This window comes from Carassius gibelio, chromosome B1 (assembly GCF_023724105.1).
Source record: "Carassius gibelio isolate Cgi1373 ecotype wild population from Czech Republic chromosome B1, carGib1.2-hapl.c, whole genome shotgun sequence".
Classification (NCBI taxonomy): Eukaryota; Metazoa; Chordata; class Actinopteri; order Cypriniformes; family Cyprinidae; genus Carassius; species Carassius gibelio.
This window is the reverse complement of record NC_068396.1, coordinates 19,560,457-19,587,493: the sequence shown is the minus strand read 5'-3', so window position 1 is coordinate 19,587,493 and position 27,037 is coordinate 19,560,457. Positions and strand designations below refer to the sequence as shown.

The following is a 27,037-nucleotide window of genomic DNA, read 5'->3' as shown; positions in this document are numbered from 1 at the left end:
TACCACATTTTTAGTATTTTAATTAAAAAACATGTATAATGTACAATAAAAAATGTAGACAAAAATACGTTTCAAAATAAAATGTAATTAAACAAATAAAAATAAGAAAAAAAAACAAAATATAGTTTTTTAGAACAAATATTCAAACAGGCTAAAAACAATGCTTTGTTTGAAACTAAAAACTTAATCTTAGCAAGAGGTGTTGCTCTATTAATTGTAGTATGTTAGAGTGTGTTCTAAAGAAAATTACTTTATTACATTAGCTACAACAGAAACAACGTCTAGTTCTAAATACGGCTATTACTCTAAATACTATGCTAGTGAGGGGTAACAAACAGTGATACGGATTATATTTTTAAAACATAGTTCTTAGCTAAGCAGCTATGCTATTTTCAACAAAATATTGTTTTGTTAAAAATCATAATTCTGACAACAATTTGAATTTTTGCCATGCTAATTTTTTAAACCTTTCAAACCTTTACCTGTCCTAATAAAGCTAACTTACGTCCTCTAGTGGCTACAGTAAAAGAAAACGCTAATTTCGGAGGAGTGACGCGGATGAAGTTTGTCTCTTGCGAGTCGCCATCCGCGCAGGACCCTTTCCCCTTTCCCTCTCTCCTAGCGAGATTTCCCTTTAACTTTTACTGTTTTTACGTTTTAAATCCAGTGCCTTTGGTTCGTCATCTCGTTAGTCTTCTTAGTTATAATCTGCGTGTAATAGGCACGATGTTCACGTCCACCGGTTCGAGGGGATTGTGTAAGTACAGCTTAAAATCATCATGTCGTGTACAGTATATCAGATCCTGCTGTCATTCATTCAGATTAAAGCCTAGACATTGGCATGACCTTTATCCGAGTTTTATCGCACTTAACACATTTCGCCTTTGCTCCTGATTTCAGACAGGAAGTGTTGATATCGTTTATAAAGTTGATGGGCGTGAAATCGCGCGCTCCTGAGGAAATGCGACATGACACACAGATAGCAATCAAATAACGTGAGAGTCTGCGTGAACTTTTCTTGAAATCCCCATAAACACCTCCAAAGAGCATCAGTTCAACACTGACTCATTGTTATTGATGTAATAATGATAATTCTTTACATACCCGTATGATATTTCAAGTCTGTATGACTTTATTTATTCTGCGGAATACAATTTTTTCTTTAAGTTTTAAAAGTGTACATTTTTAAATGACAGTTGTCCTAGAAAAATTACCGTAGTAACCATAGTTTCCGAGATAAAAGTAAGTTTGTTTTCTCATGGGAACAGATTTGGGGAAACTTTACATTACTCCCTCACCATTGGATTTGGATGCTCTGCAGTGAATGGGTGCCGTCAGAATGTGTCGACAAAACAACACAACAACAAGCTGATAAAAACAACACGATAACACACAAGACATTCGCACAACTCCAGTCCATCCATTAACATCTTGTGAAGTCAAATATATGTGCTTGTAAGAAACAAATCCATATGAAAGATTATTTAAACTCAAACTTTAAATTTTTACAAGCCAAAACTAAAGTTCTAAACAAATATGTACAGTAGACAGATTTTGACGTCAACAGGAGATGGACTTCTTTACTGGAGGAAGGGTTCTTAAAACGTCAGTGAAACGCCTTAAAGGTGCAGTAAGTGATTTCTGAGAAACATGTTTAAAATCACCAAAATAAGCAAGCTCCATGGTGATATAAGTGGGGACAAACCAGTGTGTCTGACTGAATGTGGTCTACTCACATAATCACCCAATGGACCCATAGGTGCTCCATCTGAAATATTATCTTTCATCCACTGACATGATAAATGTTTATCATTTCCTCTGACACATTTAACAGTACAACATCTGCGCTGTGTCTTACAGATAAAGCACCCCTGTCCAAGAGCTTACTGCTGCTTCCTCCAGTCCTCACTGTGCTGCTGACTGTGCTTCTGCCTCAGTACCAGGATCTGTTCATATACAACCTCCAGGCTGTCAGCCAGGGCAAGCAGGTGAGATATTAAACCAGCCGACATAAAGAATTCAGTGCACTTTATAAAAATGCATACATTTTAACAATATATATCGCTTTAGATTGTTTGCCCTTTTATATATATTTTTTTATATTACTGTGGTTAGTAATAATATTGAGCTATTGTGGCATAAAAAATGGTTTTCTGTATATTGGTGATTAGATGCTTAAAAATAAACTGTATCATATTGGTCATCAAAGAGCATTATTCTATAGGCCAAGCATTCTGGACCGTTTTCAGATATAAACAATCATTTTACTGGACTGTTGTTTTTAAGTAATCGCATATTTTGAGATGTTTCTAGTATTTGTGAACACAATTATCCTGTGTGTGTTTCATGGCACACTTGTAGTTCTGGAGGCTGGTGTGTGGACGGCTCATCTGCTTGGACCTGAAAGACACTTTCTGCAGCAGTTTGCTGATCTACAACTTTCGTATTTTTGAGAGAAGGTTTGGCAGCCACAAATTTGCTGTAAGTTTGAATAGCAGCACTGTGTTGTGTGTCTTCCTTTTTTCCCCCTTTTTTTCTACTAGAAAGGTCAAAAACAAAGTACTGACACAACATGCTTCTGCTTTGTTATACCACAGACATTTAAGATTTGCAGCCATATTCCAAAAAAAAACAAAAAAAACATTCACTACATAAAATTGTATGGTATCATAAATAAATTAATTTCTGGATAAATTTGATTTTCAAATATGCCAATATGGTGCAATATGTATACTAACCCTGACCTGTGCCTGAAGGTCACATGGAAACTTTGAACGCCTTCCTCTTATCTATCAATCAGTTGACTAATCTTGAAAGATGTTTAAGGGCGTGGGATTTGCTCTTCAGTCTACTATTTATGCTATAAACAAAACAAGTCAATTTTTAATGATGTCAAAAGCCCTTTCATATGCTACCAAGCATTTCCTTTAAGATGTTTGCCTACTCTACTTTCACATACTGATGACTTTTACCCTCCTAACTCATCCTCCCTTCCTTTTGATAAAATCTCATGATGTTCTTGAAAAAAAGTTGTACTGTATAAAACTAAAACATTGTCCTATTTTTGATTCTGATGTTTAGTCCTTCCTCTTTGGAGCATGGATCCTCTCTGCTCTTGTGGACTTGCTGCTTATAGAGGCTCTTCACTTCATGTTTGAACTAAAAGTAGATGTTCTTCCAGCTGGACTGTGAGTGACACGAGTTTCTACACCATTTTAACAGTTGGTCTTTACAAACCGTTTTCAACATTATTGCCACAAGCATTAACTGTATGCTGTAAGGACATCATTTATGAATTCCTGCATCTCTTTATGTATTTGAAAGTGCAGCTCTGTTCTGTGAAACAAATGTCAACTTGCCTTTTTAATGTTGCCTTTAAGATTAACTTTCTTGTGTCATTCTTTTGCTATGAAAGTATTTTTACAGGCATCAAAACATCATCTCACCAACTTAAAAAAGCAATGCGTGTTGAAATGTCAAGGTCTTGTGAAAGTATATTTCCCTCTTATTTCAAGTTATTTCCTTTGAGCTACTCTTCTCAACAAGAGACTGGGTTCCTTTTTTGATGAGAAAAATGGATATCCAAGAACTTAAAAAAAAAACATGTGTTAAAAGTTTGATGAAGTGTCCTCATCTTTGAAACTTTTCCACAATCAAAGCGACTTTTTTTTTATCGTTCAATAGCTTTATTTTGCAATTTTTCAAACTTAGGAATGATTCATGTATTTATGTGTGAACCTTCAACCGTGCCTAAATGAATAGTTCACCTCCAAAATAAAACCGTTCCCAACCTCATGTCATTTCAAACCTGTGACTTTCCATCTCCTTTGAAAAACAAAAGAAAATATTTTAAAGAATGTTGCTAATCAAACTATTTTGGTGATTATTGACTTCCATTGTAAATCAAAAAATAAGTTTCATAAAAGAAAGGAAGACATACAGTTTTAGAACAAGTGAGTAAATATTGACCGAATATTCATGTTTGGTGAACTGACCCTTTAACAGTCATGTTTTGAACGGAAAATGGTAAATTACGTCATGGACTAGTCTTTTTGCAGCAAGTATTTTTTCTTTCTCAACTTTGATGGCAGTGCTTGTCAAGCGTCCATCTGTTTCATGAAGTGTGTGCTGTTTCAAATCTGGAAAGATGAGTTGTCTGGGACATTTTTTGCTTTGTTCTTGGCTTTAAGTTCTGCCCCACATACTGTATGTGTTTGTTACCTCTTTTCATCACCTAATGTTGGCTTTTGTTGCCAGTTGTTTTACTGAGCTTCTCTAACGTTGTTCATTGTCATTCCTGTATTGCGGCGTGAAGCGCGCATATCGCCTGTGCCTGAACTTTCATGTGAGGTTCTTCCAACACTAGAGAAGTGGGTGCCAACCTGCCACTTCATCATTCTCATCAGCTTCTGCTTGTAGCCTTTACATGCAAAAAAGTAAACAAAGGGATCCAGGCATGAATTTAAGTTCATAAGGCACACTGTAATATGCAGGGATATCTGAAAGGACTGGAGCTCCTTGCAGTCCGGATCATAGATAAGTTTTCGGATCATGTATTGCAGAAGGTCTAGATGGTATGGGCCGAAACACACCATGAACACAAATACCACTCCTGCGATCACTCCTCTTGCTTTTTTGGTCCTTCCAGAACGTTCTGTCAGTCGGTTTGACTTTGCTGCTAGACGTAGTTTACGGGTCAATATAGAGTAGCAGGCGATGATTGTCACCAGTGGGACTACAAAGCCTATACCTACCCCAATAATCAGCAAGAAGGGCAGCCCTTTGAAAAGGCCCTCGAAATTAGGGTATTCCATACAGGTGATGTTGTTGTCATGCTCCTTTTTGGTCAATCTGATGGTCAGGAGAGGCAGCGTCTGGGCCAGCACCAGGAGCCATATGGCTATACACACCAATCGGGCATTTTTCACTTTTCTCCATTTGGTTAGCTTCATTGGAAACACCAGTGCCACAAACCGGTCGATTGCCAGACAAGTCATGAAGTTCACTCCAGCATAGCAGTTCACATAGAAGAGCAGCGTTATGGCTTTACAGAGTCCTTCCCCCATGGGCCAGTGGAAGCCAAGGCCGTAGTAAACCGCTCGTAGGGGAAGCGACAGGCAGAACAGGATATCCGACACTGCCAGGTTGGCGGAATACAGCGTGATGGAATTGAGTTTGGTGATGTTGAGGAAGATCACATGAAGAGCCAGGGCGTTGCCTAAAAGTCCCACTGGACATATGATGGAATAGGCCAGAGGAATGAGAACCCGGGCCACTGGACGATGGTCATACAAGTTGGTGCAAGAGTAGTTTTGGTCTAAATCAGTGTCCATCTTAGTTATATACAGAAGAAATCACTGCAGAGAGAGGCAGAGGATTATTTTAATGCGTTTATTTGATCAAAAATGCATTGAAAATGGCAATATTGTGAAATAACATTACAATTTACATTAACTATAATCTGTTTTAATATATATTAATATGTAATTTATGGCAAAGCTGCCATCACTCCTGTCTTCAGTGTTACATGATCCTTCATAAATCATTATATAATATGCTGGTTTGATGCAAAAGTAACATTTGATTTTATTACCTATGCTGAAAACCGTTAATATTCATTTATATTTGCCTAGTATTTCTTTGCGCAAACCTAAATTTTTTTTCTAGGATTCTTTGAAATTGAAATCTTTTATAAACATTATTATAAAACAGTCAAGACACTGTCACTTTTTATTAATTTGATTTGTCCTTGATTGAAGTAATAATTAATATGACATTTCTCACTGAGCTCAGGTCTTTGAATGGTAGCGTATGGTTTTACTATGAACAGTGATTCTGCTCTCAGTTTTGTTGATTGTAGTAAGTTTGACTTCTGTAAGTTTTAAGCTGTTTCCCTTTTTTCAGGCGAGGCTTGTTTCTCTTCCACGTTTCTGTTGCTTTGTTTCTCTTTACGTTTCTGATTTAGTTTTTTGTTTTTACATTGGAAAAAATGACATTCACACACATTTGAAATTAAATATAATCAGTAACACTTTACAATAAAGTTCCAAGTTCCAAGTGGTTAACATAAGTACATTAGTTCATATGAAATAAAAGTGAAAAATAGTAAATCATTAATCTTAGTGAAATTAGTAAAATTATAATGAATACATTATTAAAATAAAATGTTCTTTTTCTATCTGTTAACATTATTTAATGGACCTAAGATAACACAAACTAACAATGAACAGTTGTATTTTATCAATAACTAATGTTAACAAAGATTAATAAATACTTTAATAAAAGGACGGTATTGTCATTTAATTTTAGTTAATGCATTAGTGTCACCATATAATCAAATATATACAAATCTAGTCACTCATAAGTTTTTAAAAAAGTTTTCGGAAATGTTAAGATTTTGTTGTATAGGCTATTGGGCATTGAAGAATAAAATAAATTAACTTCACACATGGTCGGCCATAAATTTATATATATTTTTTTATATTTGGGCTTAATTTCACACTTTTAATTACACGATTTTCCAAAACAAGGATATCTTAATTTTTTTCTGATATATAAATTCAATGAAATAATTTGCTTACCAGATAAGAGAGAGCAAATGTTCACTCAGACATTGGTGTTACTCAAAATCTCTATATCACACTTTTAAAGCAGCGTGAAATGCAGCAAAACCAAGAGTTCAGCATCTCTTCCTGCCTCTTTCTCACTGTCTGTTACTCTGTTCCTCTCTTTTCTCTTATCTCTCTCTCTCTCTTTCTAGCAGTGTGGTGAGTCTGCTTAAAGAGATAGTTCACCCAAAAATTAATATTCCGTCAGCGTTTACCACAGCTTGTTGTAGCCTGTAATAATTTTGTTTTTTTCTGTTGAAAGTAAGAGAAGATATTTTAAAGACTGATGTTAACCATTCACTTCCACAGTATGGAAAAAAAAATATGGAAATCAGTGACTACCAGCAACTGTTCGGTTCTTTTGTTCAACACAAGAAAGAAATTCATACTGGTTTAAAACAACATGTGAGGAAATTATGACAGATTATTCATTTTAGGGGTGAACGGTCTCTTTAACTCTGGATGGAGAAGTGAAATTATCTTGTGAATTTCAACAAAACATATATATATATATATATATATATATATATATATATATATATATATGTGTGTGTGTACGTCATACATAGTTACCGTTAATCTGGACTGAATCTGCATTTAGAAACATGTTTAGTTTATTTCATCACAAAGACCTAGTTTGAGACATAGTAAGGTACGTAGTTATTGCACAAGTCCTATCTTTTCTTTTTTTTAATTAAGGAAACAATTGGTAATGGAAAAAGTCGAATTTATGTTTTTCCGGTCTTAATTGAATTACTAGTTTGCAACTGTTACCCCACATGTCATTCTTCTTAAATGGTTGATAAACCATATTCTGCATTTTGTAATGATTGTTGAGACAACGTATGTCATAATGAGAATTTGATGTTTATCTAAAAAACTGCTTAAAGGGATAGTTGATGTTTATGTGCTTACCCACAGGGCATCCAAGATGTAGCTAACTTTGTTTCTTCAACAGAACACCAACCAAGATTTTTAACTCAAATCGTTGCAGTCTATCGGTTGTATAATGTAAGTAGATGGGAATCACGGCTAAAATAAAACATACACAAACAAAACCAAATTAAAACCTGTGGCTTGTGACGATACATTAATGTGCAAAGACAAAAAATGGATCAGTCTGTGCAAGAAACAGGTTCTTTATTTATTTATTGTATTTTACCTCTGACTCACACAATGCCCAAACTGTTAGAACTCTCCTGAGGACATTCTTAGAAGCAAGCACGTGAGGCGTTGTATTCTTCTTCTTCCTTTGTGGTGGATTGCAGACTTACAAGTCCGTGATCTACCATAAAGCAAGTAGAAGACAACAACGCCTCAAGTGTCTGCTGCTTTGAATGCGCACAACAGAATGCGCTCAAGAGAGTTCTAACAGTTCGGACATTGTGTATAAATCAGAGGTAAAATACAATATGCCGTATTTTTCGGACTATAAGTCGCACCTAAGTATAAGTCGCATCAGTCCAAAAATACGTCAGGATGAGGAAAAAAACATATAAGTCGCACTGGACTATAAGTCGTGTATTTATTTAGAACCAATAAACAAGAGAAAACATTACCGTCTACAGCCGCGAGAGGGCGCTATATGTTTTCAGTGTATGATACAGGAGCAGACGGTTGTAGACGGTAATGTTTTCTCTTGGTTCATGTCAAATTAATTTTGATAAATAAGTCACACCTGACTATAAGTCACAGGACCAGCCCGAAGAGCGTTTAAAAAAAATTAACAACCCTCACAGTTGTCATGATGGACAAAATTAATTATATAGACCAAAATAATTTTTTTAACCAGGCTGTAAACATGTTTTTTTTTTCTGCTGTAAAGTTGGGCATTTCAACATGGGGATTCTATGGGCCTGACTCCCTTTTGCAGCCAGCCACAAGCGCCCAGTCGATGAATTACTGTTTTAGTCACTTCCTTGTTGGCTTCACAAAAGAGAGCGGGAGGTTGTCGCTCATTTCTGCCAGGTGTTTTATGTAATTTTTGCAATCTGGCAACCCTGTGGGTGCTCTGATGGCGGAACAAGTGCTGTTTTTTTTTTTACAAGCCATTTGTACTGTTTGTGTTACCAAATGTGCCATGATCAAACTTTCACTGAGTCCATAAATGTCCATAAATTCGAATTGTTGGACTTTATATTAAGAGTTTCTAAAGTTTTTACCAGTTTTCGTGTTGAAAATGGCATGGCAATGTTAGCTTTCAGTGTGTATTAACAAGCTTTGAGCAAATTTACTGCTCTGAGTGGCTTTTTCCCATTTGTGAACAAATTGTCACTTAGGTCTTAGAAAATGTAATGTGAATACAGATGACAAAACACTAACAAAACCATGAGTTTTGTATTATCATAGTTGGTATTTCCAAGCATTTTCTGCTGAAAAAAAGAAAATATAAAGTGCTGGTTGACTGATTTTAGTTTGTCATCCAGCCCAGTCTTTGCTGGTCAAAGCTGGTCAGAAGGCTGGTTTTAGAGGTGTTTTGACCACTTCCTTAGCTGGTCAGGCTGGGAGACCAGCTGGAACAACCAGCTAAAACCAGCTTGACCAAGCTTGGAGACCAGCTTAAACCAGCTAAGTTTAGGCTGGTTTTAGCAGGGGTTTTTCTCTCCGCAGGATAGAATAATAGTTATTAATAATCGTGATTATAATTTTCATCAAAATAATCGTATTTATCAGTTTAACCATTATCGTGCAGCCCTACTGCAACGGTTTGTGTTAAAAATCTTGGTTTGTGTTCTACTGAAGAATCAATTCAGTAGAATCAAAAAATCATTTACATCTTGAGGCCCTGGGGGTAAGCAGATAAACATCAAATTTTCATTTTTGGGTGTACTATGCCTTTAACAGAGACCTTGCTATCTATCACCTTTGTCAATAGATAAATTCCAATTACATTATGGGTAATGAAAGGTTTTGGTTTTGGGTGTCCCCAACAACAGGCTGACATGCAAGGTCAGAAAACACATTCATTGTCTTATAATATGCATTTATTTTTTACCTTACATGCTTAATGAGTCCCAGACAATTTGCTCAATTATACATTTTTCCAAACCCCTACTTTGCATGATGCTAATCTGTGGTGATTGGTTTCAGTTTCATTTCATCATGCCTGTAATGCAAGATAAAGTAGCGTTTGTGAGTGCAGTGCTGTTTTGTGTACAGGATTACCGGGGAAAACATTATTTAACAGCTCTAAAAGCAGTACCTAATGGCAAAGAATGAATTTGCATTTTCATTCAGACCAACGCGAAAAGACCAACAACTGGCAGCCGATATGCTAATGTTTCATGTTGATGTCAACATGAAATGGCTTGGGATTCAATTTAAAAACAACTCGTTTCAATGATTTGATTCTTCGATTCGTAGGAGTCGACTCTTTCTTTTGAGAGACAATAACTTTATACACATTGCACTTTCAGATTCAAGACTTTGCAGGAAAGGTGATTTTCAAAAATCCAAAATAGGGGAACTTGAAACTGATAAATTGTCAATAAAACATCCTACCGTACTACTTATTACCCCTTTTATTTTGCTCTGTTAGGTAACTAAAGTAGCTAGTGTTCCTGTGGCTCAGTGGTAGGGCATTGTGTTAGCAGCGCAAAAGGTTGTGGGTTTGATTCCCAGGGAACACATATTAGGTAAAAAATATTAGCCTGAATGCACTGTAAGTCACTTTGGATAAAAGCGTCTGCTAAATGCATTCATTTAGTTGAATTTTAACTAGAAAAACAAGTGACTGTTGACCAATGCATTGTACAATGTTTTAGTCTACATTGAAAATTAATAATCAAGGAAAGTAAAGAAAATGTTATGTTCTTCTTAAAAGGAAGTTTTCAACTAGATTTTAAAGAGAGTTCCACTTTTCTTTATCATGGGCAGGCACTAATACATGATTGATTTGCACATTTTTATTCTGTATTGTCATCTGACAACAAGGTTGAGGATTCACTTGTCTTCCTTCTGTTTCTAACTCTTCATTTTCTCTCTCTTTCTCAGACTGGGCCCAGTCTTTGCTCTCTTTGTGCCTTTCTACAGCTCCATCCCACGTGTTCAGGTCACTCAGCTTCTCGGCCACATCTCAATCACAAACAAATCTCTGACGTACATTGTGGGTGCACAGGTGAGCTCAGACTGCCTTCACAAATCATCTTCTCATTAGCTTTCTGTATATTTTTAAGACTTCCCACTTTGCTAGTTTATCTCAGAAGCTACACACAAAAGTAAAAGTCATTGCTGCTCGAGATTTTAGGATAGTAAGTGACATTCATCTTTTGACAAATAAGGGAAGACAAAACACAAGGTTCAAACAGCTAAAAAGGTTCAGGGTTTTTTTTTTTTCTAGATATTTGATATTTGTTGCAAGAGTAGAAACCACAGATAAAATGTATGTAGGATAACCGAGACAAGTTATGAGAAACTCTAGCACCTGAGAACCTATTCGTTGTGGTCTCTTGCTCTGGTCGGGTTTTTTATCTGATTTGAGATATCAGTGGTAACAAATTAAGTTGCATACTACTTAGAAAAATGTAAATGGGTTTTAACCTTTTACCATTACAGTCTTTTTCAGTCATGCATTCAAAACATACCCATTTATACTAACCAATGTAATGTAATATTGTAATAGTAGAAAATTCATTTGGGTTTCATTAAATTAATGTTCATATTCTTTTGTTCCACTCTTGCATTAAATAAGATATTTCCTTATATCAAACACTTGTTTATGGATGATTTAGTGAGTTATCTTACTGGTTTGTAATCCTTCAAATATACTTTGTGGATGTGAAAGTGCTTTCTTCACTCAGTTCTGAATTTCTTTTGTTTTTCTGTTGTTCTGTTATCTTGTCATCAGCTCCTGACCTCAAGTGCCTATATGTGGGTGGTTGCTTGCAGTGGACTAGTAAGTATAAAGTGGCTCAATTAAAATTGCATCATGCTTCTTTGTTTCCTTTTTTGCATCTGTAATGGTCTTTAGTAAGTATGATGATAACATGTATATGGTGGAATTCAATACAACCCACAAGCAGTGTTTGGAATAACGCCGTTTAAAAGAACGGTGTTAGGTAACAACGTTATTTTTCAGTAACGGGGTAATCTAATTAATGACTTTTCCCGTCATTATAACGCCGTTAACATTAATGGATGTTAAATGCGGTGCGTTACTATGCATTGATTGAATAAACCGAACGTACCCCTTGCTCACACAGCTAGTGTGGGTTAATAACGAGATAAGCGATTATGATTGGCTAAGGCAGTCATGTGTTTCATGGTAGCCAATCAGAGCCAGTGTTTTTACACACATGCCTGCGCCAGCGGCGCCACACGCAACAGCTAAACAGAGATTCTCAGCAGCAGCAGAGATGGCGAGTCAGTAGCAATCCGATGAAAAGTTGGCATTTTCAAGGTGGAGATATTAGCACTACTTTAAATTCATTGTGGTCAAAGGCATGAATGTGCATGTAATGGTGTACATTATGTCCAGGAACGAAGACTTTGTCGACATCCGTTGTAAGCAACTCAAATTTAATGAAGCATCTCACAACGACACGCGCATCTACAAAGCTAGTGGCCAAAAAAACTTTTCTTACAAAGATAATACTTGAAGTGCAGGATAAAACTCTTGCTGTCTGTTATGTGCAATAAATATCGAAAGTTATGAACGAACACCTGTCTGTTCTACTCATTTCAACTGACTTGTGAAAACTGCTTAAAAATACAAAATCTTTAACATATAGCAACTTTTTTTTTCTAACAGTAACGCAAATAGTTACTTTCCCTGGTATCGAGTTACTTTTATTATAGAGTAATTCAGTTACTAACTCAGTTACTTTTTGAAACAAGTAGTGAGTAACTATAACTAATTACTTTTTTTAAATAAACTTTGCAAACAGTGCCCACAAGACCTGAGAAGTTGCTGTACCTATGGAAATTAAGATTTTTTTTTTGTTTTTTTGTTTTTTTTGGATGTCTATTAGGTTGAAGCTACTATTACTATCACTAGGTTAAATATTTACCATTGGAGCATTCAGTGATGGTGGTTTCTAGTAGGAAAAGATAAATAAAATTAAAATACTGTCATACTTTTCACCCCTTGTTATACAAAAGAAGATATTTTGAAGAAATAACTGCTTTAGTCAGCACAATGTTTAACTTATGGGGTCTGAAATAAATTTGACCCCACTGACTTACAAAAAAAATAAAATAATTAAAATGATATTTTGTGTGTGTATGTTTCTCGAATGAAAAATGTCAAACAGGTTTGGAACAAGTGTTTTCATTTTAGGTGAAATATCCGTTTAATCCAGTCATCACATAGAGAACTGCAATTAGTTTTTGTTTTTGTGTCTTTTATACTTCTCAGAAAACAATGTTGTATGCTCTAATGGTAAAAAGTCTTTATGGTAACTTTAAATACCTAGTTCCTTTAACTAGATAGTCTCTGCTGCCACTGCAGAGATTAAACATAATTAAATGTGTTGTTTGAAAAATAACACCCGAAATAACTTCTGGCCACAGGAATTTGTTTCATGTCTACTGAAGTATATTTCAGTGAATGTTGGTTCAGGCAGGTGCCTATTTACAGCATGCATGACCTACTCCTGTCTACTTAAATGGGGAAATACCAACTCTTGAAAGCTGCTGGCTAAACGCACAGTGAAACAACAGCAACTGTTTCTAGAGTGCCATATTGCATGTTCTAGTTCCTCCCATTCATAGCAATACAAGCGATCACTATTGGGTAATGTACAGTCTTTGACGCAGTTTTCAAAGGTTTTCTTTTTAAAACAGGAAATTGGGTCAGAAGACATTTCTATTTTTTTAAATGAATACTGTAGTGTTTTGTTTGAATCTTGTCACAAAAATACATGGTGTGCTAGTTCGATTTGTGGTATCCGAAGGAAAGTTCTCATTTTAAAGAACATTGCATTTATTCCATTTTCACGGATGAGGGGAAACTTTGTGTCAGCTTTTCGAAGTAAACTTACATATACTGTAGATGACTTCAAAGCTTATAAACATGGTCTAAAAGCAACAAAGATATTTTGATTTGATAGACTATTTATTCTGGCTCCTTGTAGATTTGTCTTGAAATGCTAGCATTGTATTTCTAAAAACATTTGTGCTACTGTTATGTTTTTTATGGTAAACCTCTATTGTTACAATTACTCTGTTCCAGATTGCAGGCATGTTGTATTATAATAATAAGTTGGCAGTCCAGAAGTTCATACGTGTTCCAGGATGGGCAGCCAGATGTGGTTCGGTGCTCCTAGAGCCGGTCTTCTCCGATTCTGAGCCCACTGCAGAAGCTCCGCTGGGAATGGGCGCTACCTTAGACATCCAGAGACAGCAGAGGATGGATATGCTGGACCAGCAACTGCTCCTGTCTCAGCTGGCACACCTCAGGAGAAATGCACAGCAACAACAAGCTCAGGTACTCCTACTATACTTTTGTTCTGAGCTGTCTTAGCATTTTAGTTATCAGACTAGACTTTTAACCATTGGGTTAATCTACAACCCCTTCACACGGCAGAGAAGAACTAGCCTTTGCCATGAATGGCATACAGCTTACTCCTTCCAAAGGTCAGATGAACATCTCACTTAGGGCAGCATAATAAATGGTTTGTGATATCTAATGCGGATCTTGTCAGTAAAGCTGGTTAAAGTCTATGACAAGCTGCCCAAAACGTGAAAAATATGATGGTGGTTTTGCGCAGCTAGTCAGTGAACAACGGGTCTGTAATGATAAAATCTCCATTCTCATCAGGAAGAAGGAGGCGGGACCCGGCGCACAATCAAATCACATTTTAATTAGTGATCGACCGATATTGATTTTTTATAACCGATACCGATTATTTGTATGTTTATGTACCCGATAACCGATATGCAGAACCGATATTTATTTACTGTTATACTTCTGTTTCTGACAATTATTACAACACAAATGAGCTGAAAAAAACATTTTATTTATAACAATCACTCGCTCCTTGCATACAAAAAAAAAAAACATTATATTTATACACAAATAAATAGAGGGGTCTGAGTCCAAAAAATTTAAGCGCACTGTTACTAAGCGTCTTTGTTTTAAAATAAAAGCTTTGATGAGGTAAAAAAATAAAAACAGGTAAAAAAATAAAGCACAAAAATTATTCTAACATATTGGTCGGGGCGGGAGGGCTATTTAGGAGTGCATAGCTATTTAGTAGTGTAACTTAATACTCCCAGTTATGCAGAACTAGGTTTTAGTGTAGAAAACAGAGTCTTTCAGCATTCTGCCCTGTAAGCCTGCTTCCTTCAAAAATGTTATGCAGTGGCCGTGCTTGAGGCTTCCTGATCATCAACCCAGTCAGGTGCTGAGCAATATGACGGAACTTTTTTCCCGAGACTATATAAAGTTAAACAGCACTTGTCAGTTGGCATTTTATGATCTAGATTCAATCTAACGTTAGATCATGAAATGCCAACTGACAAAGTTTTGTTTGACTATAATTTAATCAACCGCGATCGCGCATGGAGATAATAAATAATTAATTTCCACAAAGCGGTATATGTAGCCTATATGTGTATTAGCGAAATAATTGTTATGTAGTAAATGATAATATAATCTAGGGTGTTTAAACAAGATAATCTTGTCAAAAGTTTCATTCAGTGGCATTGCTTGAGGCTTCCTGATCATCAACCCAGTCAGGTGCTGAGCAATATGAACGAACTTTTTTCCCCGAGACTATATAAAGTTAAACAGCACTTGTCAGTTGGCATTTTATGATCTAAATTTAATCTAACGTTAAATCATTTAATGCCAACTGACAAAGTGCTGTTTGACTATAACTTAATCAACCGCGATCGCGCATGGAGATAATAAATAATTAATTTCCACAAAGCGGTAGGCTATATTTATATGTGTATTAGCGAAATAATTGTTATGTAGTAAATTATAATACAATCTAGGGTGTTTAAACAAGATAATCTTGTCAAAAGTTTAATTCAGTGGCCGTGCTTAAGCCTCCAGATCATCCGTCAGTTGCTAAGCCATATGAACAAACTTTCTCTTCTAGACTAATGGTGAGCAAATACAATAGATAGAGAATTAAATTCAACGCTTTTATTTTCAACATGCACTCATTCATGTCTGTTTTATTTAATTCATGAAAAGATAGGTCTTTATTGGGGCAGGACATGATGAATTACACTACGTGACTCAATGAGTTCGTCTCAATTGTTTAGAAACAAGCTGCATAAATTAACTATATCAGGAATTTATGTCTCAGATCTCATTTGTGCATGTCTGTTATGTTAAATAAAGTTGATTAATTAAAGCAAACCAAGTAGAACATATATTTACCTGTGCACTGAGTTGTTGTTGACTGATCTCCTCAGACGCCCGGGCTGCAATGGCGGAAATCTCAAAATGGCCACAAGATGGCGCCGTAAATCGGCGAATCCGATATTACAAAACCGATACCCGATTATGGAAAAATGCTTAAATATCGGGAAAAATATCGGTAAACAGATACATCGGTCGATCACTAATTTTAATTATTCAAAATAAACACAAAACAGCGCACCAGCCCCTCACGGACGACTGGTGCGCTCAAATAAAAACCAAAACATAAAATATTGCCAGGCCTGGTCCTCTCTCGTCCTTCACTATCGTCGCTCCAGTTTTATATCCTTCCATCTCCTACGTGGGACTCGAGACCGGCGGCGGGGCGCAGGTGTAGCTCATCTCCAATCACTACACCTGGGCTCACTCCTCGTTCCCACGCCTCTAGGCCCCACCCCACTCGCCACATACCCCCATTGCCCCTTGCAGGCCGGGGGGGTACCCTCGAGACTGCGCTCTACCCCCCCCTCCATCCGGGGGGGACCGCTCAGGGGGACCTGCGGGAACCTGGGGGTAGGACAGACGAGGCGAGAGAAAAGGAGATGGAAGGAGGAGCGACAGAGACGAGAGAGGGGAGAATCTGGTTCCCAGACGCACTGCTGCTCGGCCCTCCACCAGCTGGGTGATCTCCTCCACGGTGCCTGGCGGTGGCACTGGATGGTCCTCGGCGGACGGCACGACACTCCTCCGCTCCCTCACGGACGGCAGCCGCCCCTCCATATCGTGGGAGGCCGGCACCAAGCTCGCCCGTCCCCGGCAACTCGCTCCAGCCCACCGCCTGGGTCCTGATCACCCTGTCGGGGTTTATTCTGAGATTACAACCAGCTGGATGTACATTACCCCTTACTTATTTTAATCGACTACAAATATGAATCATGGGAGTATTAATTGTCTTCATAAAAATATATTAGAGTAATTTTAAGTCATCAAGTCCTGCAGTCCCTTGGAAGTTTGTTGGGGCCTCCTAGTGGCTCCCAGCTCCCTTGCTGAGAACCTCTGGTTTAGAATATCTCAGAAGTGTGAAGTAGCAGTGTGTTATCAAAATCTAAATCTCTTTTATTCAGCAGTGCTTGTTATTCAGTGTTGGCAAGCGACTGAGTACGTAGAGATGCTACATGGTGTCCGCGGCATCTTAAAAAGTATTAAAAGTTGATAAATCAATTTAGAGAAAATTAAGGCTCTTAAGTCTTACATGCTATTTTCCAAGGTATTCAATTTTGCATCATCTTTTCATTCTGTATACTTGTTTGAATAGTGGGATTCTGTTAAGATGCTCACTGACTATATGCGCTGCTGCATGATGGGGTTTGTTGACCATGCTCTCACTGAATTTCTGACCATTGCTGCATGCTCTCATCTGCTTCTGCAGTTTTTCTATCTGCTCCGCAAACATTATAATATTCAGTGTTGGGGTAGTCACTCAAAATTTTTTTATAGTTAATAGTTACTTCTGCATTTGAAAAGTAACTTCACTACTTATTACTTTACTTTCCCTATTTTTAGGGCCCTATAAAATCTGTTTTATTTTTTCTCAACTCCTTTTTAATGGTTAAATTTAATTGTATTCATCAAAAAGTCTAATTAATTTAAATCATAACACTTTTTTTTTCACATGGATTTATAGTATACCATTGAATAATGACTGAATACATAAGCTTAAGCAACAAAATATTGTTTATTTTTGTTCAACCAAGTCTAGCAGACCAGTGCAATTTTTGCCATTAAGTGTAGCAATAGCATATTTAGAAACAATTTAGAAATAGTACATTTCAGAAATTCAGGAAGCTTATAGGTGCTGGAACCTTCTGTAAAGTATTTTTTAAGTAAAACACAATACTGTCAATTACATTCAGAACATTGGAAACACTGACTATTAGAAAACATCTCTCTGTTGCTTCAGAGGCCATAACATACTAAGTCCAACTCTCAATAACCTTGGCCAAAACAATAAAGAGTTCAACATAAACTGCCAGTTGCACCAACAAAATAATACATAGTTCAACATAAAGTGTAAAGTCCACGCTAGCTGCTAAATGTTTTGCGTTGAGGTGATACTTGAGGCTCGATGTCTGCTGCGAACGCTAGTTGGTGCTCCAGCATAATCGGTCCGCCGAAACTCATCCAGTGAGAAACGTTCCGCGGTGCAAAAATACATTATTAAAAATGCGGGAATTTTTTTTCTGTAATTAATTAATCTTAGTTAATGCGTTATTTTTTGTGTAATTAATTAATCTCAATTAACGCGTTAAAGTCCCGGCCCTAGTTTTTTCCCCTCAGAAATTCTCTATCTTTATCAAATGAAGGCATAAAACATTCATTTAGATTTTCTTTTAAAGATAAATTGCATTTCTTTTTTATTTTTCTGAGAAATATATTTTCAATCTGAGTATGAACAATAAACACAAACTATGCAGCATATAGTAAAAACAATTGCACAAATTGTCAACAATACAGTGCAAAAACAGTGCAAATGATTCACAAGCTACACACAAAATGAGTGAGAAATATTCAGAGTGAAACAGAAAAAAAATAGTGCAACTATCTTTATAAACTGTATGATTATATAATGATTTACTTAGTATACATAAAAATATACATAATATAAATGATCGATCCGTTGGCTGTAATCTGTGTCAGAATCGATTTTACCAGGACATCATGCAAATGTGTTATTGTGTGTTTGTATTCATGCACTCACGACAGACTTTACTTTCACTTTGTTTTCATTCATTTTCCAAAGCAATATGTTAAGTAGTATTTCAAAAAATTACTTGGTTTCTTCTGACGAATCAATGTTGTCAAAATGCGATGACATAATCATGTACACTATGGAGCCTCTGAATATCCATAATGAGATAAATAGGATATCTCCGAAACGTCTCTGCTTTACATCACTTTTTAAAGCATTCAGATTGGATTAGCGGTTCAAAAGTTATTAAACATTAAAGTTATAACAGTTATTTTTCTATCTCGGTCTTTGAGGGTTAAGCGCTAAGATCAATCGTTATCGGGAAACCCGGCCCAGAACTTTACACACAGGCAAACACAGCATGTGTAACGCAGGAAAGCGTGTTGCTATAGTCTAGTAAAGTAGTGTAGTTACTAATATTATTAGTGTAATCCGTTACTTTACTTCGTTATCCCCAACACTGATAATATTGTATATAATTTTTGCACATCAGGGCACTGCTATCAATATGTGGGGTAATTATATCCCTTTGAATTAGAGCTCGCAGTCGCAGTTCACTTTAGATTTCGCGATCGCAAAATACTGCATAAATTACATTTGGTTGAAATGCTTGCACTGAAACATTTTGCAATCTATCTTTAATAAAACTAAAACTAAATGTGCTAAATGTTTTGGGCCACACTAGTAGGAAGCATTTGAGCTGTGTTATGTCAAGTCAAGTCACCTTTATTTATATAGCGCTTTAAACAAAATACATTGCGTCAAAGCAACTGAACAACATTCATTAGGAAAACAGTGTGTCAATGATGCAAAATGACAGTTAAAGGCAGTTCATTATTGAATTCAGTGATGTCATCTCTGTTCAGTTTAAATAGCGTCTGTGCATTTATTTGCAATCAAGTCAGTGATATCACTTTAGGGCCATCCTTAAAAATATTTTGGTTTGCAGTAACAGTAAAAAAAAAAAAAAAAGGTTCGGTAGGTAGGTCTATATATTTTTTTTCAAGTTTAAATGTAAAAAGAAAAGGTAAAATTTTGGTGAAGGTGATTACGTAGGTATGAATTTAAGCAAATTAGCATATCGTGCCTTCGGGTGCATCATTGCAAACCTTATTTTGTTGCAGGCTATATAGACCACATGTAAATTGAAATGTTTGTCAAAAACATGTTTATTGCATTCATTTCAGGTGAGAAGGAAAATAAATTAGGTACTGTTATACTGTTTTACTTGCATCCACAGCTAGGTGTCAGTGCAACCTACAAATGAGAGACCGTTTACTTTGCTTTCTTGGGTTGTCACTTTGAAAAAAATCCTGTTTGATTTGAGTGGCAAGTGTTCATTGAATCGATTGTAAAATCGATTTTGCATGTCTAAAGTTTTATACGCCAAATAACACCAAATATAGGTAAATCCATGGACAACAGGCAGGACGAATGTAAAAATTCAATATATTGGTAAAGACCAATATTTCTGATGATTTATTGGCGTAAAGTTACGTGCACAATGACAAACAGGAGTGCAACATTCTCGAAAAAACAATAAGCAGAGTGGACTGCCATAATGCAAAACATTTACTGCAGGCTTCAACATGGCTGTGTTTACGATTAGAATTGTCAACAACAACAAAAAATCGCATACGTAGGCGATTCTAGCCCAAATCTGTATCTGTATGCATGAGACTGTCTGAATACCAGCAGAATTCACATTTCTGTTGTAAATAGAGAAACACTGTGCAGAAGTATTATTTGCTGTTGTGCGTGTGTGTCCGAAGCTGCAGTTGCTGTGTGATGCGTGTTCCAAAAAAAATAAATAAAAAAAAAACCTGGATGCGCTCTAAAAGAAGGGCGTTAAAATCAATTTCCTATTTTCGTTTTCGAAACTTGTGTTGGTTGGTCCATTCGATTCGTGCAATAGATTTTCGAAGTTTTAGACTAGATGAGAGAAGAGATGGGAAAAGATCTGGGCACAGTTTTTCCAGAACTTTGTGCCGTGTTAAAGCTGTTTTAATGAATTTTTTAGACATATTATGGTGCCCGAACCAGAGTTCAGAATGTCTATAAATGCTGATCCCAATGCATCTTTTTCATTATGAACATGGATATTAAAATCACCAACTATTAAAACTTTATCTGCAGCCAGAACTAACTCTTATGTAAAATCACCAAACTCTTTAATAAAGTCTGTATGGTGCCCTGGTGGCCTGTATACAGTAGCCACAAACATCACAGGGGATTTATCATTAAAAAAAAATTTCTTTGGATAATGTTATATGAAGCACCATTACTTCAAATAAGTTATACTTGAAGCCTGCCCTCTGAGAAATCCTGAAAACGGTGTTATAAATTTAAGCAACATCTCCCTCTTTGCCTTTTAGATGCGGCTCATGTTAGAGTAAGTCCTGGGTGCCTTGTCTCTAAAAATTTGATTGATGAGGGTCATAAAAGCCATCTGTTCTGGACACTTGTTTGGAACCCTACCTGTACAGCCCATGTGTGACCTTATAGCCCCTTTCACACTGCACGTCAGACCCGTCATATTGCCGGAACATTGCCGGGTCGCCTTCTGTGTGAAAGCAACCACGTCCTGGGATTGATTCCCGCATTGAACCTGGGTCGGGGACCTAGTAACATTGCCAGATTCAACCCGGGACGAGCGCTGTGTGAACAAAAGCCAGATCTAATTCCGTGTCGAAGAGATTACGCGACTCTTTTACCGGCTGTTTTGAAGGAAGATCAACGTTCGCGACGAAACAATATGTGCAAACTGTAATGAAGCAGAGATCAGTTAGTTCCTCACTTTCCGCGCTGACGCCGAGATCGTTCGCTTGCTTCAGTGAAAGTATAACGTGCCTGATGTTTTCGACTCGTACATTACACGTCACACCCTGATGTCATGTGTCGTTATGGGATCTTTACGGGTTGTGTGTGAAAGCACGTACATATCCCGGGTCATCACTGGCAGTGTGAAAGTGCAAAATCTAGCGACCCGGGAACAATTGCCGGAACACTTTACCACTGTATTTGCCGGAATGGCAGTGTGAATGGGGCTTATGTGTGTGACCTCAATATGAACCTGAGAAGGAATTGCAGCAGGAGGGAAAAGTGTTATGTGTGAGTGTGGGAACTATGTGCTTTTTTTATGTAACTTTAAAATGTGAAAACGTGAAAATTATATAAGGGAAGTTTTTATTTATGTTTTAAATACACAGTGCATTTCAAGAAAAAGGTTATGAACATAGACGAAATAGAAACAATGTAATGATCTTTTTTTTGTACTTAGAAAAGTGTAAAAACGTTAAAGTTGTTAAAAATTAAATTAAAAGAAAACTAGGTTACTGGTTATTCATCTAACACAACTAAACAAGTCAAAAACAATCAGATATGTTCGTTAAGCAACACTTGAGAGCCTGTAGCATTGCAATTTAAAAAGGTGTTTTGTTTCCAGCTAGAAAAAAAAATAGGTTACAGAGTTTATAGCATTTGTACCTTACCTCAAACTAAAAAAAGAAGCGAATGTAAAGCAATGATACTATGCTTTAGCCTATAACTACAATTTAAAAAATCGAGACTGTTACTAGGGCTGTCACTTTTGTGAAAAAATCATTTTCAATTTTTAAGACATAAGTGTTCATTGAATCGATTGTAAAATCGATTTCCATGTCTAAAAAAAGACGTTTCCTTTTTTCAAAGTCAAATAACGGACGAACATAAAGAGAGCGCTGGAAACGCACAAGTCAGCAATATTTCTTATTTATTGGCATGAAGTTTCGTGCAGAATAACAAACAGCAACAGGAGTGCAACATTCTCGAAAAAATATATATGCAGAGGGGACGGCTGCCATAACAAAAAAACATCACTGCAGGCTTCAACCCTGCTGCATTTATTATTTAGGCAGTTAAAAAAAGATATATATATATATATATATATATATATATATATATATATATATATATATATATATATATATATATATATATATATATATATATATATTTATTTTTATTTTTTTTATTTTTTTTAAATAATGATTCAATCCATTTCAAACAACTGTTAAAAAAATGAAACTTTAAATGGACTTGAGAACAGGCCATGTGTGTTGTTTTATTGAACGTAACCGGCACTAGGCAGGCATAATTAAAGGCTATGGCCATTACAAATTTATTGGACAGAAAAAACAAGTCGATCAACATTTTCGGGGTCCAGAGCAGAGCGTTTTTTTATTCACTATATGTCCAGCTGTTGAGAAGACGTGCCCCGACCACACTGATGTCCCAGGGACACTCAGGTACAGCTGCGCAAGGTGGGGGTATTACTGCCAATTTTCCATCACAAAAGCCGGTCGCTGTCAGCTTGCAATGGTCCTTTTCATAACTCAGAATCTCCTGTAACTAGATGTACGAATGAGGTGAATTCACATCTACCGCGCCGCGAGACCTCCAGACGCGCGTAAACTCGTCTTTACATTGACTTAACATTGAAATCATTCGCGCCAGACGCTCTATTCGTGTTTGGTGTGAACGCAGCATAGGAGGTCGCTTTCGACGTCACTGGGTCTTATAGGCGTAAAATTGCACTTTCAGAATTCTTTTTCTTTTTGTGCTTGTTTGTGAGTTTTGTTACATCTATATTTTTTCATTGTTTAATTATTTTAAAATTAATAGTGTACATATTTGGTTAAAATCGATTCCCTATTTTCGTTTTTGAAACTTTTATTGGTTGGTCCGATTCCCAAAATTCTCCTTTCATTTCCAACTGTTCTTTGAATGTTATATAAATGCCGTCCTTTATTCTCACCTCCCCATTTAATTTGCCACGTACTCATTGGAGTATTAAATTCTATATCTGACATTTCAATGTTTTTATCTCTTTAAACATGATAGTGCTGAAAATGAGTCTGAACATATGACTACTTTAGGTATATTAATGTTCAACCCACTGAAGAGCCAAAAATATGGAAATAATTTATGTAGAATAAACTGACGAATGATTAGATGTTCTTTTTGCTATTCTATACCTAACCCTTGGAACATATGTGTCCTGTTTCAGGATACATCTGTGTATATGAGTTACTTTAAAACTAGGTTAGCCTATATGATTTTTATTTTTAATCTAAACAAAAGTCCTTGTTGTTTTATTTAATTTTAAAAAAACACTCACATTTACTTTACTAGCATAAATCCTTGAATATGTCTTTTATTTTGTCAATGTTATCTTCTGGCATGAAATTCTACATTCATAAATGTATGTTTTTTAATACTTCCCTATGTCTAGTGGTGTTTAAAGAGGAATTAGTGATGTATTTTGAGTGGTTAAAAGGAATTAAAAGTCCCAAGGCAAAATTTATGTATTCTCCATTAGAGGACTTTGGTTTCTTAATGTGAAAATCTGTTACCCCCTACTTTTTCTTTTATCTTTATATATATTTTTTAAAATTTTCTTAAGTGTTGTTTTATTTTATTTTAACAAGTCACTCACACATACTTTAGTAGCCTAAATCCTTTAATATGTATTTTATGTTGTCAATATTAACCCCTTTGTGTTCAAGCATCGCAGGATTTATAGACCAAAGATGCATATCCGCAGGGAAATATGGATATATTTACTGATGTTTACTTCATATTTCTTCAGACAGAATCATAATTTCTATTAATTTTCCACTGATTTATGCGATCTGATGATAAATAGCCTCTCCCAGCGCTGTCTCTGTGTGTCTTCATTCAACTCAAGCTGTGACCCAGACAGACTCTGATTGGACCTTCGGCTTGTCAATCTAACAGTCCCAAAACCGGACAGCGTCAGATCGTGTCACATGGTTCGTGAACACTTCCTGGTTCATATCTGCTCACAACAACTGCTGAAACACCTCTGTACACACAAAATATCCGAATAATAAGCCCGCAATTACGATAGAAAAGCTTGGTATGAGATTTTCTTGAGGTCTGGGGCATTTTTATAAAAAATGTACATCGGAAATGCTTACCGTATTTTTCGGAATATAAGTCGCACCTAAGTATAAGTCGCACCAGTCCAAAAATACGTTATAACAAGGAAAAAAACATATATAAGTCGCACCGGACTAGAAGTCGCATTTATTTAGACCCAAGAACCAATAGAAAACATTACCATCTACAGTGGTAGACTACAGGAGCACTGAGCAGCATAGAGCTCCCTCTCGCGGCTGTAGACGGTAATGTTTTCTGTTAGTTCATTTCTCTCGGTTCATATCAAATTAATTTTGATAAGACGCACCTGACTATAAGTCGCAGGACCAGCCAAACTATGAAAAAAAGTGTGACTTATAGTCCGGAAAAAACTGTACTTGTGCAGCGATGAAAAAGGCTACAAATTCCACCCGTGATCGCAAAAGGAAGTTATTACAAACACTCAAAGCTAGTTTTGAGTAAAAGTTTACTAATAATTTAATAAATTGTCTGATGTAGCTTGATGCTAACATTAGGTCTAATGCTACTAATAGCAGGTGCATTTCTTCATAATGCATTTCTGTCACAATAATTCACGTAAGGTCGTAAGAAAATGTTTTGTTGTATTTTTATAGTAAGACTTTTGATAAATAAGGGGTAAATGCATACTGAGACTGAAGTGAGATCGCTGCTTTGTTGCTTTGTAAACATTAAAATACCACAAAAAAAGTCTGATAGGTGGAATAAAAACAAAAGAATAATGATAAAAGAAAAATGCGGATAATGTGTCATTCCTGGCAGAGGTGTGAAAGACTCGTTTGGTGAGAACAAAAGAATCACGAATTGGGGAGTTTTCAAACCCAAACACACAGTCAAAGCACACAGGAGCGTTTACATGCGAGATCTTACAGAGATGACAAATGCCATAAATCAATCTGATTAACCTTCTCTAAAAAACACATATGACATGGCCTTAGAAAATATTTCATAAAATTCACAGTTTTACAGATTCGATTATGAAATTTCTAATGAAGTTTTGAAATACGTGTGGCTTTAGCTATACTGTATTTCTAAACTCATATCTTACATCAACAATTTTTTTATACATTTAAAAAATGTTTTTAATATTTTATGTTTAAGCTTATATATCTCTATTATCATAACAGTCTGAGTGATTCTGATTCCTAAACAGTAAACTTTAAAGTGTCAGCTTTGTGAACAAATGTTGATGATGTATCTAGTCAGAAAGAATCATGAGCAGAAACCTTTTTATGTAAAACCATTTTACCTTAAACCTTCTCCATGCCAAAAAATGGGGAGTGACTGGCAAGGGGTTAACTTCTGGCATTGCTATATCAGTTTAAACCATGTAGACCCATACAGATATTAAACAGGAATGAATGTAGTAAGTCAAGATGGTATTTTCTTGCCAAATACACTTTTACAACATTACACGTAAGGCTAAATATTTCATCTCAAGAAGTGCATAGAAACGCTTCTGGTTTCTGGCATCTGACGTCTTTGTGTTTACTGTTACGACCATGTCAGCGAAGATTGTAAAACATCTAAAGGTTTTCGGGGTTTGCAACTCGTTTGTAAACTGATTAGTTTTGAGTGGTTCCGGCATTGTAAATGGTGGTGCTGCAGGTCAGATAAAGTTCAACATTTTGTGTTAAGCGATCAGAGCGTGACAATTTCAACTTTATGACATGGGCCTGTGAGCGTGAGGTTAGCTGAAAGTTCATTTACTGGTCAAAATGATGTGAGATCTTTTAACAAGTCAGACAATGGTATATAGGAAAATGTTGTTTAATTTGAGTTAATTTAGTTTATTTTAGTTACATTTATAATTTTATTTATAATTTTTATTAAACCCCTATATCTTTCAACCTCAACATAAACGTACTGAAAATGCAAACAAGTACACAAACACAAGCATACAATCACAAACAAACACACACACACACACACACACACACTCACATAAACATACAGAAAACATGCAAAAATAAATACAAATATATACTCAAACAAGTACATAAATACTAGGGGTGTAACGGTACGTGTATTTGTACCGGACCATTTCGGTACAGGGCTTTCGGTACGGTGCACGTGTGTACCGAATGACCGAATGCAATATTTTGTACGCGGAACGTAGGTACATTTTCGTGTTTCCAAACGAACATATTGAGTGGGGGAAGTCTCTGCGTTCAGCGCAAATCAAGCCCTGCAGCTGATTCTAAGGCCGGTGACACACTGGCTGCATGACGTGAGTGTGGCGTTTCTGCTGCATGTGAGTTGCGTGACGGCTGCTTCGCATTTTCTGTGTCTTTACACACCAGAATTGTGCCTGACACGGCGTTGGCGTGCTGCTGCTACTGTAGGTGACATAGAGGGAGGCCGCCGACAGACCAGGATCTTGTCTTCACGACAACAATATCT

At 36.4% G+C, this 27,037-nt stretch overlaps 2 protein-coding genes across 3 annotated transcripts in view; one reads left to right on the top strand and one right to left on the bottom strand.

The window, feature by feature from the left end:
* Positions 1–540: 540 nt before the first annotated feature.
* The window catches only part of ubac2 (UBA domain containing 2), a 45,413-nt gene continuing 18,916 nt past the window's right edge, over positions 541–27,037 (top strand). The window contains exons 1-7 of one of the 2 annotated variants that reach the window (XM_052545648.1): positions 541–757; positions 1,861–1,988; positions 2,362–2,481; positions 3,082–3,188; positions 10,602–10,725; positions 11,455–11,502; positions 13,780–14,034. In XM_052545648.1, coding sequence (XP_052401608.1) covers positions 559–757; positions 1,861–1,988; positions 2,362–2,481; positions 3,082–3,188; positions 10,602–10,725; positions 11,455–11,502; positions 13,780–14,034 — 981 coding nt within the window. In that variant the 5' untranslated portion in view covers positions 541–558. The remainder of the gene's footprint in view (positions 758–1,860; positions 1,989–2,361; positions 2,482–3,081; positions 3,189–10,601; positions 10,726–11,454; positions 11,503–13,779; positions 14,035–27,037) is intronic. The other variant, XM_052545646.1, reaches the window with a different exon arrangement.
* LOC127948860 (G-protein coupled receptor 183-B) lies at positions 3,713–6,738 on the bottom strand. Its single transcript, XM_052545649.1, has 2 exons — positions 6,582–6,738; positions 3,713–5,357 (listed from the first exon to the last, which is right to left on the bottom strand). Exon 2 carries the CDS (start codon positions 5,331–5,333, stop codon positions 4,263–4,265), a length of 1,071 nt encoding a protein of 356 aa, XP_052401609.1. The 5' UTR covers positions 5,334–5,357; positions 6,582–6,738; the 3' UTR covers positions 3,713–4,262.

Coding starts and splice junctions, on each gene's coding strand:
- LOC127948860 (XM_052545649.1), bottom strand. CDS start 5,333: ATGGACACTGATTTAGACCAAAACTACTCTTGCACCAACTTGTATGAC.